This window comes from Pan troglodytes, chromosome 19 (assembly GCF_028858775.2).
Source record: "Pan troglodytes isolate AG18354 chromosome 19, NHGRI_mPanTro3-v2.0_pri, whole genome shotgun sequence".
Classification (NCBI taxonomy): Eukaryota; Metazoa; Chordata; class Mammalia; order Primates; family Hominidae; genus Pan; species Pan troglodytes.
This window is the reverse complement of record NC_072417.2, coordinates 30937791-30953247: the sequence shown is the minus strand read 5'-3', so window position 1 is coordinate 30953247 and position 15457 is coordinate 30937791. Positions and strand designations below refer to the sequence as shown.

The 15457-nt window shown below is 56.8% G+C and overlaps 1 protein-coding gene and 1 long non-coding RNA gene across 2 annotated transcripts; one reads left to right on the top strand and one right to left on the bottom strand.

Moving 5' to 3' along the window:
• Positions 1–378: 378 nt before the first annotated feature.
• On the bottom strand, positions 379–4979 carry LOC104002852 (uncharacterized). Its single transcript, XR_010153230.1, has 2 exons — positions 4835–4979; positions 379–1781 (listed from the first exon to the last, which is right to left on the bottom strand). It is a non-coding gene; the product is annotated as an uncharacterized LOC104002852 (long non-coding RNA).
• A 1488-nt stretch (positions 4980–6467) lies between these two features.
• LHX1 (LIM homeobox 1) lies at positions 6468–11404 on the top strand. Its single transcript, NM_001033916.1, has 5 exons — positions 6468–6637; positions 8563–8789; positions 8883–9160; positions 10473–10638; positions 11025–11404. The coding sequence occupies exons 1-5, from the start codon at positions 6468–6470 to the stop codon at positions 11402–11404; spliced, it is 1221 nt and encodes a 406-aa protein (NP_001029088.1).
• Positions 11405–15457: the final 4053 nt, after the last annotated feature.

Sequence of the window (15457 nt, the reverse complement as noted above, 5' to 3'; positions counted from 1 at the left end):
AAGGGCTTCAGTGTGTGTAACCACATCACCCTAATCTGAGGAGATCTTTATTAATGCTGCCCAAAACCTGGAGGGGGAAGGAAGGCAGCAATATCTATGGAACTCTGCCCAAAAGTGGAGGTGGGGGCAGGGCTTAGAGCTGCCAAGTCCAGAAAAAACTCAATCTCAGTCCCAAAGGTCGTTAGCTTTGGGGTTCTCTCTCTCTGTCTCCCCCTACTTGATGTCTCTCCAGATATCGGCAGTGACCACCGCCATTAGGTAAGGGGAGAGAGTCAATTAGTGAGAGGATTAATTACTGTGAGGCACGAGCCCCGTTTGTCTTCCTTACTGGGTGTGACTGTGTTCAGACAGAGGAACACGGGCACGCACCCAAATACACATTGTTGTCACGCCGTCTTAGACGTTTTATTTATTTGTTGGATTCCTGCCCAGAGCCGCTTTTCCACGGGCGCAGAGTCTCCCACAAAACACGCTGCCTCCTTCTCTCAGCACGCACTCGCCTGTCCCAAAGCCGCACACCCCCAGACCCGCGGGACGCCCCCTCCGTGCCTGCAGGGCCCTCGGCTCCGCGCCCGTCCCCGCGGCCTTCTTCGTGGCAGGGTCTCTCTCTGGGTCTATTTTCTGTTTCTTTTCCTCCACTTCTCCCCGCATTTCCCCGACAGATCTTTCCTTTCTTTATCCCCGCCTGCTTTTCCGCACTCCGTCTCATCTTTTCTCTGGTTTTCTGCCTTTATTTTCTTTTCCTGTCCCTCTCTCCTCACTTCTGCCTCTATCTCTCTTTTCTGTTCTTCAGCTCAGCGTCTCGCTCCCAAGATTATCCACGTCCTGTCTTTGCTCCGCGGCGCGGAGCTGACTCGCAACTGGAATCTCCACGCTTGACCTCGCTGTTCCACCCGCTCCCTGCCCCACCCCACGCCCCTGCCCCCCCTCCCCCACGCCCCTGCCCCATGCCCAGGGTCCCTCCAGCGCTCGTGGGAAGCCGGAGTTGTTTACCCAGGCCAGGCACACACCGTGACGCCCCGGCCTGCCGGATGCTGCCCTTTCCTGGCCCTGCGGTCCCTGCTCCCCCTTAAACAGCCCAAGCCCCCCTTGCTTATAAAACATGGCCAGGCGCAAAGTGCACACTGGAGCAAGGTGCCAAGCTCTCCACCCAACTTCTCACCTTAAATAGTGCGCTGACCTAGGGATCTCGGACAAGCCTCCTAACTTGGGCCTCCTGGCCGGGAAAGTGGAGATGGTACCCTTCTCTTCCACCCCCCACCACCCTCTTGCTATACGGTTCAGGGGAGACCGTGATACAAGCTGTAAAGTACTGCACACGAGTAGATCATTTCCATGACAGAGTGATGGGTGAGATTAAGGCAATTTGAGTCCGGAGAGAACTAGACGGGAAGGAGAGGCGGGAGACCTTGGCGCTCAGATCCGAGCGACCTTATCCACGCAGTTCCCTGCGTGGCATTACCGCGGCCTCACCGAGTCTGGGCGGAGTTTGCGTGGCCTCTGGGACCGGCAGAGTCCAGGGGTGCTCCGGGCTGGCTATTTCCTCCCTCCTCCGGGATGGGTGTAGCAGGGTGTGTACTCCGCATGGGGTAACCTCCTAGAGCCGGCTACGCCCCAGGCGCCTCCTTTCACGGCCTTGTCACTCTTTTCTGCTCCTTGGGCTGTTCTGGAACCGAAGAGAGAGGAGGGAAATGGCTAGGGGCGGCCATCATCCTCGGGATCAATAGCAGCCGAGAGTGACTGGGCAGGCTCTGTCCATGGGCCGAGCGTCATTCTGGAACCTGGAGGGGGCGGGGGCGGGGGAAGGAAGGGAAGTGGAAGTTTGAGAGCGGCACCTTCAGACTCCCCAAACTGCATGGCAGCTGGAGAGGGCTGACAGAACCCTCTCCAACCCGGGTTCTGACCAGGGTCCCTCTGGGGCTGATCGTCAAGGAGCTTCTCAAGAAAAGAAACCTGGACTGTGAAAGTCACCTCCTAGGCCCTCTGGGGCCGTATCCGGGGGTGCCTGGGAGGAGGGTGGAAAGGATTCTGCAGTCACCGAGCTATGGGCGAAAATGATCCCCGCGGACCCTGGTCCAGAATGTACACGTCCTGGGCGGTGTAAGTGGCTGTGGGTCTGTGGAGGACATTGGGTAGGAAAACGCTTGCGTAGTTGAGGATGCAGACAATAAATGTGGCCGGGAAGGTGAGGAGGGAAGGTTGGTGCTCTTCGCTGAACGGATACTGGCTTAAATGCAGAGCTGAGCTGAGCGGCTTCGGAGATGGCGAATTTAGAAAGCCTGGTCAATTTTCTCTCCATGTCTCTGCGACCGATTATGTTTTAAAACAAAAGCTCAATGGAAACGAAAACAAAACAAAACCCACCATTTGTCTAATGTGCTGTCCCCGTGGAGGAGTTAAATCTGGACTCCAAACCTAGAATCTGGAGCCAAGAGGCGCACTTTGAGTTGCGCTCCTGCCCCCCCTTGCAGAGACGCCAGGGTTGGCTCCTGCGGACCTGTTTACTGAGCCATCTGGACACCAGGACGAGCGGAGCCTGACGCCCTAGAGCGAGCGTCCTGTCCTCATCCTCAACTCTCCTGCCTCGCTGGTCCGTCTGTGGGGAGGGGCCTTCTTTCCCCTATACCTAGGTCCCAAGGTTCTTACACCCCTAAATGGATGGAGCAACCTCCTCCTGCCCACCAGAGGGAGGTGACAGGCCTTGGGTCGGGGAAGGGCCGACAGCTAGGTCCAGCTGTCGTCCGGTAGGTCCCACTGACCGCCCTACACTCCACCGTGACCCCTCTGCTTTGCATGAGAAGGAGCCCAGCTGGGACGGGGGCGGAGGCGAGCCACCCGGGACTGGGGCCACTATAGATTCCAGAAAGGGGCGTTTGGGTCGAGGGCGCTGGCGGCGAGAACCGGGACAGCTGCGGGGAGGGGAGGAGTGTGAGGACAGCAGGGCTGGACTGGCCCCCTCCCCGCAGGCCTCACGCAGCGCAGCAGGCTGGGAGGCGCCTGGGGGTCCGGGTGGAAGAAGTGGGGACCCCATGCCACACGGCTTTTGGCGCTTGCGGGGGTGCCAGAAGCCTACCGAGTACCGGTCGTCTTCCGCCGGGAAATGCCGGGTCCGCAGGAGGAGCGCGAAGCCGAGTCCGAGCCCGCGGAGCCCGCCCCCTAGATCGCAGAACCGCCTTCTCCATCCTCTGCCCTGCCCCGCGTCGGGGTCTGGGAGCGACCGGCGGAGGCCGGCGGCGCGCCGGAGCTGACTAGTCCCCTACGCTCCTCCGGACCGCAGCGGGGAGCCCACATGTGTATGTGCAAGAAGGTGTGGAGAAGGCGTTAGGGTCCCGGCACCCAGGGGTCAGGGCAGAACGCCAACGAGTCGCACTGCGGGTCTCCGCGGCTTCGGTTTCCATGACACGGTGACGCCGGCGGCAAGGCGGGGGGCTGCCTGTGGGCCTTGAGGTTGCTGGGCGGTGCGGGCGGAGTCAGCAAAGGGGCGTTGGCACAGCCCTAAAACCCCACGGTTCCACCGAGCGCAAGCCAGATTCTCTGAAGCAGCTTCCCCGTTCGTCCGAAGAGGGTATTCCATCTGCACAGCGGGATTCCCTGCCAGCCCAGGTTCACTGCGACTCCGCTTCCCCGAGCATTTCCCCCGTTTCAGCTTCCGTCTGGTCTGCGCATCGCGAGTGGGGTCCAAAGGCCAATTCCACAATACCAGCCAGCTCCGGAGGGACGCCCAGCATCACTGCCTTCCATGCTCGGGCCAAATGAGCCTTCCTAGCACCCCCTCCCCCGAAGCACAAAAACGGGGAGCAAAAGTGGGACCGCCCAGCCCAACCACCTTCAGACTCCACTTCAGGAGAAATCCTGGTTAAGCCCACCCAGAACAGGTGTGGTCGAAACGGAATTTAGGATTTGACTTGAGTGCTCCGAAAAACTACAGTAACTCTTCCAGGCGAAGGCACTCTAGACCAGGATCTGTCCCCCACGTGTGGGAAAATAGGCCCCTGGGGGCGGCGGTCCCGAGTTCCTAGCCAGAGCGGGATTAGGGAGTTACGGGTTCCCTGAGGAGTGAACCATGGAGGGTGTGGTTTGCTGTTGTCTGGGGAAGCCAGTGCCAACCCGAAGCCTGGACAGGGGAGGACTGGAATCCCGGCACACGCTGCCCATGCACTGCACGCCCATCTACTGCAGCCTCTTCGTGGCGTCCCGGCACCCCCCTCCTCCTTCCCTCTTCCCAACGCCACGACCACCACCCCCAGCCGCCGCTGGAGCCCCCGGTTTCCCGCCTAGTCGTTTGTTTTTGTACGTAAAAGGTGTCTCCGGATCACAGTTTTCTCACAACTTTCTCGCCAGGGTTGCAACTCCTCACCCGAGGCGCTTCCCGGTCCACTCCTTCCCCCGCGCCGGCGCCGCGCCTCCGGTCTCCCCGCCCCCATCAGGAAACCGCCCGAATCAACTTTGCGAGAGTGCTCTGCGGGAGACAGACACTCAGCTCGCCCAGGACCCGGACCCTGTGGACTTTGGATGGATTGGGGGAGGGGGCACAGAGAGAGGGACGGGAGGAGGGAGATTCTGCATCTAAGAGCCCCCTCCCCTTCCAAAGATGTGCGCTGCGCTTGGGACAAACTTCCAGGTCAAGAAAGTACGGGGGGACAATGGCAACAGCCGCTGAATTGCAAAGCCCAGCAGTGCAGGGGAGCCGCCTGGGATTCCGGACCCGGCTGCACCCCAACCTTCCACAAGGCTCGGTCTTGGACTACCCCCACTCTACAGCAGAACTCTGGCCTCCGCCTGCGCCTATTCCCGCTCTCTCTCTCTGTGCCTCCCATCGAAACCCACGCCTTACCGGAGCAGGAGGGGGCCCAGGCACGGTGCTGCCCGCCGTCCGCGCCGCGCGGGGCCGCGGGTGCCGCCGCCACTGATCCTCTAAACGCGGTCTCCCCGCACTCTCCCGGGCCGGGGGATGCAGAATGGTTTACAGAGGGACCGCGAGGCGCTGATTGGTCGCAGGCCGCAGTGACGTCGGCGGGCGCTGCATTAAGGCGAGGGGGCTTCCAGAGCTCAGCCAACAGCCAGGAGCAGTGACCGAGCCGCCGGAGCTGGGGAGAGACGCACCGGGGCGGCGACTGGGCCAGGAGACCAGGGACTGAGGGACGCGCCCGGGGAGGGCCAGCAACGAGCCGCGGCCCGGGCGGCGACAGCGGCGGTCCGCGCCGAGCCGTTCCAGCCGCCGGCCTACTGTAGCCGCTGCGCCAGGACATTTTTTTTTTTTAAGCTCTCCAAGCTGCCCCCCTCCTCCCCGACTCCTCCCGCTGCAAAAGAAACACACACAAAAAAAGGAAGGAGGCTAGAAAGGAAACCCAGATTTGCCACCACAACGAAAAAAAGAAGGGGAAAAGGAAAAGGAGAGAAAGTCGAGCGACTGTGGGGTTAGACGGAGGCAGACAGAGCGTGGGCCGAGCGATGCGGGGCTGTGCGCCCAGGCGGCCGCGAGTTGTGACTGGAGCCACGATGCACGGCCAGGCGCGGTGAGAAGCCAGCCCGTAGTGCCTCCCGAAGGAGCCCGGGCGCAGGGAGGGTCGCCCTGAGGACACGGAGGCCGCCAGGCAGGCCAAGGGCCGAGGTGACTGGGCTGGGGCGGTAGGGAAGGAGCGAGTGCGCCTGGCTGCCTCCGCACGGAGTTGTCCCTCTCTGTTTTCGATTGACACAAACACTTCTCCAAAAGCGGGGAAACCTAAGCAACAACAGCAATCAACACCAAGATCTTCCTCCTACCCTCCCCTCTTTCCCTTCTCCCGCGGTCGGCCCTCGCCCCCTCCCCCAGGCCCAGCGCGGGCGCTCGGCGCGTCCAGACCCGCGGCGCGATGCCGGCAGTTTAGGATCCAAAGCTTCTCTGCTCCTTTTGTTCTTTCCTTCCCTTTTTTAAAAAAAGAGGGGGGAAATCCCAGTGGTGGGCAGCCTGGCACGCACACACTCGCCCTCATACCCCGACAAAAGCAGATGCACTTTGACTTCTGACAGCTCTACCTCAAGCGCCGGAGAACTCAGCGGCGCTTTCCTCGCAACCCGAGCTCGGCAAGTCGTCTTCTTCTTCTTCTCCGTTTTTATTTATTTATTTCCGTTCCCGCCGCCGTTCTCGCTGACCTTCACTCCTCCGCGGGCTCTGAGCAGAAGGGTCGCATTCTCTCCCGCCTGAGACTTCTTTTCCTCGCCCCGGGAGCTCAGGCGGCGCCGCTCCAGCCCGGGGCCCCAGGACTCCCCGGCTGCACACTTCACTGAGACACCCCCCAGGCCCCGATCAGCCTCGTTTCCTCCACCCTACTTTGATTTCCTGGTGCGAGTTTTGGCTTGCACGGCCGAGTGTGTGTCCTCTTTTTGGAGAGACTGGGGAGCTCGTGCCGGTTGTCTTCAGGAGTCATCCCCTGGGCTCTACTTTGCCCCTCTCTCTCTCTGGGCCTCATCAGACCAAACCAAAGACCATGGTTCACTGTGCCGGCTGCAAAAGGCCCATCCTGGACCGCTTTCTCTTGAACGTGCTGGACAGGGCCTGGCACGTCAAGTGCGTCCAGTGCTGTGAATGTAAATGCAACCTGACCGAGAAGTGCTTCTCCAGGGAAGGCAAACTGTACTGCAAGAACGACTTCTTCCGGTGAGTACTTTCCTCCCACGCCTCTGCTGCTACCTCCCCGCGGGCCCTTCCCGGCCAGCTTCGGATCAGAGGTTAGCGTGGCCTCGCTGCCCAGTTAGGAACTGCTTCTAGAGAGGGCAGCCAAGTCCCGCGAGCGCCCGCCTCTCCGCCAGCTGGCGCGCTGGGAGCCCGGGACGCGGCCCTGCTTGCATCCTGGAAACTATGGGTCTGGGTTTGGCTGCATGTGCCTGGGAAGAAAGGGTCTGAGCCTGACTCGGCCCAGAAGCCCCTTCAAGCTTGGAAGAGACAGGGCAGCCTCGGGCGTTGTAGCCCGGACTGCTGTCTTTCCCGGAGCCAAGCTCTGCAGCAACTGCATTCTCCAGGCCTTCGGGGTTGTTTGCCCTCCAGGCAGAGCCCAGGCTCCCTCCCAGCCACTACCTTTTCCGACCCCGAGCGGTCTTGGCGGGAAGCTCCGAGCCTTTTGCGTAGAGTGTCTGGGCCAACTGCCCTGTCAGCGGCAGGAAAGAACTCGGCCTTAAAGCCGATCCTGCACGCCCGGGGGTCTTCCCCAAACCCGGACATGCCTCCGAGTGCAGACCTGGACAAACAGCTGCACTGTAGCCTGCGAAGTGCCCGGAGCTTTTTCCTGCTTCCCTGGCTGCCGAAGTTGTCTGGTGGTTCGGCTTCAGCCCCAGGCGACTCCGACTCCCACGGGCTCCGCTCAGTAGTCCTCCTAGGAAACTGCCAGCCACAGCCAGCAACCTCCTTGATGAAACCTGGGGGAAAGCCGAGACCTCCAGCTTGCTGGTGGGGAGACTTCTCCCTACCCCACTTATTCGTTTAGCATTTTAATTATATTATCGTACACTCACAATTTTGCCGCTCCATTCACACAAACACACAAGTCAACAGAGAAGAACGGGCACAAATGCGAATTGTAATTCCACCCTACGGATGTGAAATATCGCAATTTACTCGGCTGACTTGGTCTCTGCTTTTCTGAGTTTGTGGTCATAGTTCAAACCAGGGAGCAGGAGGAAGAGGGATTCAAAGCCACTCAGAGGGCCAAGACGCGCTGTCCCCAGTGCCGCTCCAGGACTCGTGGCTGGGGTTGGGTTGCGTGGAACCATGAAGCAAAGCTCCGTGCTCGCTGGTATTTCGGGAGAACGCGCAGGCTGAGCCTCTGAGCCTCCGCGGGCTGCCCGGTTTTCCTCAAGGACTGGATCATAGCGGGAGGGTGGCAAACCGTACTCGTACCCGCTGCCAGTGGGTCCCTGAGCCCGGCTTCCACAACCCGCGGCAGAGCGCCCAGAGCCAGCTCCCGCAGCTCCCGCTTTTGCCAACCTGTCCCGCTTTAGGCAAGAGCGTGGCGGCGGCCCAGCTAAGGCTACGGGGTGGGGGGGGGGCTCCCCGCGGCTATGTTTGTTTACCAACAGCGGGGCTAGACATCGCCAACCCCACGCCTATGTGCGGGTCCTTTTGCGATGAAGGAGAGAAAAGCGGCGCTCCGCGCACGTTTGTATAGAGTTCTAATTGTAATTCGACTTTTCTGAATCTAATCGGAAAATAAGTGCCCCTGTTCCCCCCGCCCACACAGGTCACTGCCTTGCCACCTTCTTTAGACGATGCATCTTTCCTCTGGGATAACGCTGGGAGTGAGGCTGGGGCTTGGGGGGTAGCTTGGGCCCCTGGCTCTAACCGCGTGTATCTCCTCCCTGACTCTTCCCTGGTGCCGCGCTCTCTCTCCTGCTGCCTCCTCACCTGCTTAACCGGAATTCTGCCTCTCTTTATCTCTCTCTTCCCTTCTTTCTGTGCTCCATTCCTCCTCTCCTACTTCCTCCACTTTTCACATCTTCCCTCTTTCTCGCTGTCATCTTTCTCTCCGCCTGTCCCTTGCCCCTGGCTGACCCATCCCCGCCCCCGCCCCCCACCCCCACCCCCCGCAGGTGTTTCGGTACCAAATGCGCAGGCTGCGCGCAGGGCATCTCCCCTAGCGACCTGGTGCGGAGAGCGCGGAGCAAAGTGTTTCACCTGAACTGCTTCACCTGCATGATGTGTAACAAGCAGCTCTCCACTGGCGAGGAACTCTACATCATCGACGAGAATAAGTTCGTCTGCAAAGAGGATTACCTAAGTAACAGCAGTGTTGCCAAAGAGAACAGCCTTCACTCGGGTGAGGCCCCAATTCCTGGCTGGCTAGGTGCAAGCGGGTCCTGGGGGAGGAAGGCTCGCCAAGGCCCCGGCTCATCTGTCCTTTCCCTCTTAGCCACCACGGGCAGTGACCCCAGTTTGTCTCCGGATTCCCAAGACCCGTCGCAGGACGACGCCAAGGACTCGGAGAGCGCCAACGTGTCGGACAAGGAAGGGGGTAGCAACGAGAATGACGACCAGAACCTGGGCGCCAAGCGGCGGGGACCGCGCACCACCATCAAAGCCAAGCAGCTGGAGACGCTGAAGGCCGCCTTCGCTGCTACACCCAAGCCCACCCGCCACATCCGCGAGCAGCTGGCGCAGGAGACCGGCCTCAACATGCGCGTCATTCAGGTCAGGCCCCGGCGCGCCTCTCCATCCCACAGAGGCCCACACTGCCACTTTGGGCACCCAGGCCGAGCCGGGAGAGCCCAGAATCCAGAGAGAAGTGAGAGATGGAGTCCAGAGGTGGGGTGCCTAGACACACCCCGAGCCTGCGGGACCTATGAAATGCCTGATGCCTTCGAGCATCTAGAAAGTCCTCTTCCCAGCCCAACAGAGGTGATCGTGGCAGTGGAGGGGGAGGGACGGGAGTTCAGCCAGAGGCTGGAGGAGGAGAACTGTTGAACACTCTGGAGAGAGTGGGGAGCCCTCTTTCTGCACATACCCCACCCCACCTCGGGTTCGGAAGGGTCAGAGAAGTCTCAGTGTCCCCCAGAGTCAATCAGTCCCTCTGCCTTCTGCACAAAGTGAACTCTTCCTAAGTCTGCAACTCCAACTTTGTGATCGCTTGCTCCAATTAGACAAGCCCCAGATCAGGGACTTCCCCTCCAAAGAGAGGTGGTTCCGCCGGGAGTCAGCTCTGCTTCCAGCGGGTTGGAGTGAAATTTGGGGATGGGAGCCTACCTGGAGGCAGCTGGGCCTGTGGGCGGAAAGGAGATGAGACTGCTGAAGCTCCAGGCCAGGGGGAGTCTCTGGCTCAGTGCCAGGTTCCCGGTTCACCGGGCCTGATGCCCTGCGTGGCTGTGGGTGGATGTGCCTGCCTGGGAGGCTGGCTGTGCATGTGCACATGTGTGCAACACGGAAGGCCCTGAGGCCTACAGGAGACTGTGAGAACCTGTGTACGTGAATGAGAAGTCGTGTGTCTGTGTCACTATTGGCAAGAGGCTGTGGATAACTATGTTTGGCACTGTGAGATTGTACATGGGTGTGAAAAGGAGATTGTAGGTTTTGGTATCATAGGCTGCTTCTGTGTCTCTGTCATGGTTGGGGGGAGGGTTGCTGCAAGAGACCGTGAAATGGAAACGCGGTGTGTGTCTGACATTATTTTGGAGAGGCGTAGTCTCTATGTGTGTACAGCCCCAGAGAAGCGGTAACTGTGATAGTGTGACTGTTAGAAAAACTCCAGCTATACCACAACTGTCCCCCTCCAGACACAGCGGCCTGTTCAGGTCCTCCTGTGGGATTCCTGCTCACCATTGGCTCAGGGTCCGCCCTGAGTGGTCCTAGTCAGAGATCGCACCGTCACCACTACCCTACACACACACACAAGCGCGCGCGCGCGGTGTCGGCTAGCCGGGCGGTGGAGGGGTGCTGGCTAGGCCCGGAGCACCCCGGGGTCGGGGGTGAAGTCTCGGTGGCCTCACCCCGCCGCCATGTGCTGCAGGTCTGGTTCCAGAACCGGCGCTCCAAGGAGCGGAGGATGAAGCAGCTGAGCGCCCTGGGCGCCCGGCGCCACGCCTTCTTCCGCAGTCCGCGCCGGATGCGGCCGCTGGTGGACCGCCTGGAGCCGGGCGAGCTCATCCCCAACGGTCCCTTCTCCTTCTACGGAGGTGGGTGCGCGCCGAATGGCGGGGCGCGGCCAGGTCGGGGCGGGCTTCGTTGGAAGCGGGTGGCAGCGCGGGGGGGCACGCCTCGCTCTCTGTAAGCCACTGGAGAGTTGGGGCGAGTAGGGAGAAGGCTGGGAGTAAATCAAGGGGAGGCGGCGAGACCGAGGGCCCAATTCACGGCCCTGAATAACGGGGGTGGCTGGTAAGGGGCAGCTCCCGGGCTTGCGCCCAGCCTCCTCCCTGCACCCAGGCCCGCGAGGGCTCTCCGCGATCCGCGAGTTCCCCGCGTGGCCTTCCTCAGCCCGCCGAGGTCGCGTCTTCCCTCCCTTTCGGTCCCGCCGGCCCCCGGCCGGGCCCTGACGTCCTGCGCCCTCCCCGCCGCTCCGCAGATTACCAGAGCGAGTACTACGGGCCCGGGGGCAACTACGACTTCTTCCCGCAAGGCCCCCCGTCCTCGCAGGCCCAGACACCAGTGGACCTACCCTTCGTGCCGTCATCTGGGCCGTCCGGGACGCCCCTGGGTGGCCTGGAGCACCCGCTGCCGGGCCACCACCCGTCGAGCGAGGCGCAGCGGTTTACCGACATCCTGGCGCACCCACCCGGGGACTCGCCCAGCCCCGAGCCCAGCCTGCCCGGGCCTCTGCACTCCATGTCGGCCGAGGTCTTCGGACCCAGCCCGCCCTTCTCGTCGCTGTCGGTCAACGGTGGGGCGAGCTACGGAAACCACCTGTCCCACCCCCCCGAAATGAACGAGGCGGCCGTGTGGTAGCGGGGTCTCGCACGGTCTGCGGAGTTCGTGGTTGTACAGAAATGAACCTTTATTTAAGAAAAATAGGAAAAAAAAAACATAAAAAGCAAGTCCCCACCCCCTTCCTCCAGCCTCGAGAACCATTCTCCTTCTGGGGAGACCGGATGGAAAAGGGGGACACGAAATAGGATCCAAATCGGCCTCGAGGTGGGACTGGGATCCGCGCACTGGCTGTCGACGTGCAGAACTGGGGCTCCCCAAAGGAAACGCAGACATCTCCCCAACTCCCACCTGGACCCGGATCCGTAGACAGACCCCGCGGGCGTGTGCGCCTGGCAGGCGGGCGGCGAAAAGACGTCCAGGGCAGCCGCGGGTGCACACAGCCATTGGCGACGCCAGGAGCCGTGGGGAGGGAGGCCGTGAGCACAGCCGGGTGAAGGAAGTGAAGCGGCCCAGGGCGCTCCCGAGCCAGCCAGGAGGGTTCTAGCTCTGGGATATCCCTTATTAGTGTTGTCTCAGAGTTCAACAACAGCGACAAAAAACTCTTATAGCTTCAGAAACGCCGACCTGCCGTGCATCAGGTGGGACTATATATATATTTTTTGTCTATCTGGATTTTTGGTTTTTGTTTTTGCCAAAATTGCAAAATTCTAAATGTAAAGCCCTCCGTATCAACTCTTCTACCTTCGCAAAACTACACATACACACATACACACGTACACGGACACACTCGGTAAGATGGTCTCCAGCCAGACCGCTCAGTAAAATGACTTGAACATCAGCTGTACAAGAAAAGTATTCTACCTTCACACACAAAAAGTTAAAAAAAAAAAAAAAGACTATTGAACTAAAAACAGTCAACTGTTTACGTATAATGTTAAATTCAGGAGTTCAGTGTTTTACTAATATATCCTGTTTTGAAACCTCTTGTTCGAAAACAAAATGTTTTGAGCAATCAACCAAAATTGTTCCTTTTCTTTTCCTGTAGATGTTCTGACAGATTTGCAGGGCTTTCGGCTCACTGTGCTAGTATGTAAAAAGGTGTTGTTTACACGAGGCAAAGAGAAAACATGCTATTCAGACAGTTGCCAAATAGAATAATTATAGCACAAATACTGTAAAGGTGCCTGGCACCAGCAACCTGAGAAAGTGTTAAAAAAAAAAAAAAAAAGTGTTACAAGATTTTAAAAAAAAACATCTTTGCTAATTTTTTGTCCTGTTGAACATTCATGGAATTGTTAATATGACTTATATAGACCCACACAGGTTTTATTTTTGTGTCTTTAAAATAAAAGTCCAAAATATTTAAATTTTATGGTCAAATATGCAGTCAACAGCTGCTACTTTTTCTTTATATATTAAATTTCTCATATGTCTTTTATTGTTCTAATAAACCTAAGCTTGTGTGACCTCCAGTGCATATTAGACCATTCACTGTATGAAAGAAAACATGTTGAATAAATTTGTGAGTTTTTAATAAAAATAGAAAATCTGATGTTTAGATAATTGGTGTGTTATTTGATGTTTTCAAAGGGGAACCCTGATGGGGAGCTGAATGGGTCCTCAGAAGCCAGGTGGAAAAGAGAGGCAGGATTGGGATGATATATCTGTTTTTGCCTTGGCTGTGGCTGAAACCTTTTGCTAATGCCAGCCAAGCTTTTCTCTGTGGCTTCCTGCTGTTATTAGCTACAGATTTATATCCTGTGGATTTAACTGATACCGTTGAAGAGATGTTTGCTGATAAGTTAATATAGAATTTGAAATAGAAATCAAATCCATGGCTAAAAAATGAGTGGTCCAGGTCTGTGATTAGGCATAAGATCCAAGGCATTCCCTCTTTCACTCTCCCTGCACATGCAAAACTGGGCTTGTATCAGGTACTTGTAATACATAGTTAGAGGTGGTCCTTTTCAGTTTCAATTCATTTCCTATAGATAATCCGGCTTTCTAATTTGGTAGTTTGAAAGATAATGTAAAGGCTTTCTAATTTGGTGGTTTGAAAGATAATGTAAAATGAATGTATAGTACAGCTAGAAATGAAATACTTTAATCCCTTTCACAGAACTGATATGAAATTGTTGTTTTATAGTATTTGTTACCTTTGAAGTTCCCCAGAAGGAAAACTATTTTGCCTGGCACAAGATACATATTAAGTTTCTCTGAAAGATGAACAAAAATAACTAATATCAAAATCAAATTTCAACTCAAAAGGTTCTAAAAGTAGCTCGATTCTTTCCAGTCCTTCATTAGACTTGGAAGAAATTTGAATATTTTATCTACTATGAAATATTCTTGTGGATGTGTGTGTTTCAGTATCAGATGCTATTAGAGTTCCAGGATTTCTTTTCCATATCACCTAGATTTCACTCTGGATTATTTATTTCCTTATTTAAAAAGTCAAAGGTTTGACATTAAATGGTATATAATTTCCAGTGCTGTTTTCAAATTTTGTTAAGACACAGCCAAGCTTATCTTTCCTGCAGAGAAGGCTTTAAAATAAGCAATATTTCACTGCATCCATATGATGGCTTATCTAATGGGGGAGGAGGCTATCCGGGAGGAATCTGGCAGTGTTCTTTCAGAAATAAAAATGTATGAAATACAGAGGAGACTTTTGAAACTCCCAGCCTCTGCATGCAGCACATTTCTTTATTTGCTTTATGTGCAATCACTGGATCGGCTTGTTTTTACCTTTTTAGCATTTATACACATTAAATCCTAGCTAACTTATTCATTATAGCCTCTACTCCCTAGCCCCCTTTAAAGACATTCATTTAAATGAACTGCGCTCACTGGGAAGCTGCATTTTCCTATCAAGGCTGCTGAATTATTTAGCAGCTTTATTGTGGAATCGGGGTATTTGATAAGAAGCGTTTTCGAGTTGGGCACACGATGTGGATTCGATTCTTCTAACAACGTGGTTGTGGCGCAGTCTCTCCCCTCGTCGCGGGATTCAGAATCCTGGCGAAAACCCGAACAGGTGGCAACGCTCAGCAGTCAAATTTGGAGCCGAAGGCCCCAAGGAGGAGGCCTGGAAATGTCAGGGCCTGTTCTCCTTCCCATCAGTGCTGTGCCGCCCACCTCTGGCCCCGAGGTGCGGGGACGTGCGGCACCATACCTAGGCGGAGCTCCCGCAGGAGGCGCAGCAGGAGGGAAGCGCCACTGCAGTCCCCTCTCGCCTGGGAGGGCAGCCTGGTTTCTCCCTGTGGCCATCTTAAAGCCACCACCTCTGTGCCTCTCGCCACCTGCCTTCAGGGTTCCAGCAGCAGGGAGCCACCATCTGCTCTGGCGAGGGAGCTGAAGCTCACCCACCCAACTTCTCTGGGCTGGCTGCCGCTGGTAAGCTGCTCTAGGTGAGGCACTTGGGGAAGTATTACCTGTGGAGAGCCAGGATAGGCATTGCCAGGGCTGGGACCTGAGGGTGGACAGCATCTGAAGAGAGGCAAGTGGGAACTTGGTTTTCCCAAACTCTTGAAACTCCTTGTCAAGTGAGCAGACAGTTGTTTGGGACAATTGGAAAGTGTCACCCCTTGCCCATCCTCTGCTGTGCCTAATCGCCTGCCACTTTGCAGCCCTTGGAGGGCAGGGAGAGGGATTGTGGACTGGGCGCTCCTCCGCCTTCTCTGGAGAAGGCCATTCTGTTAGGGAACTGCTCACCCTTATTCTCCTCTCCCTGTTCCTCTCATCTGCTCTCATCTCTACATCAGTCAGAGGTTGAAACTCCTCGCCACAGTCCACTCTCCATCTCCATCCCTACCCCATCAATAAGCCCTTCCCCCACCATCTCAAGACACTGGAATGCAGGTAGGGAGAGGCCCCCAGAGGGAGTATTTGAGAATTTGCTCCCCTGTCCCTTGCCTCAACTACTCTCAGTTGCATCTTAATTCCTAGAATTACTTCCTCTTCCCTCCACTCCTGGAGTCCTCTTTCTACCTTCAGTATAAGGTCAGGCAAACATTTTGGGGGGCCCTGGGATGTGTGTGACAGTAGAACGGTCTTGATTCCTTGCTAAAATGGCTTCCCAAGTCAGTAGGGACCAGGACAGAGAAGGGAGAGTAAGTAAACAGGTCTATG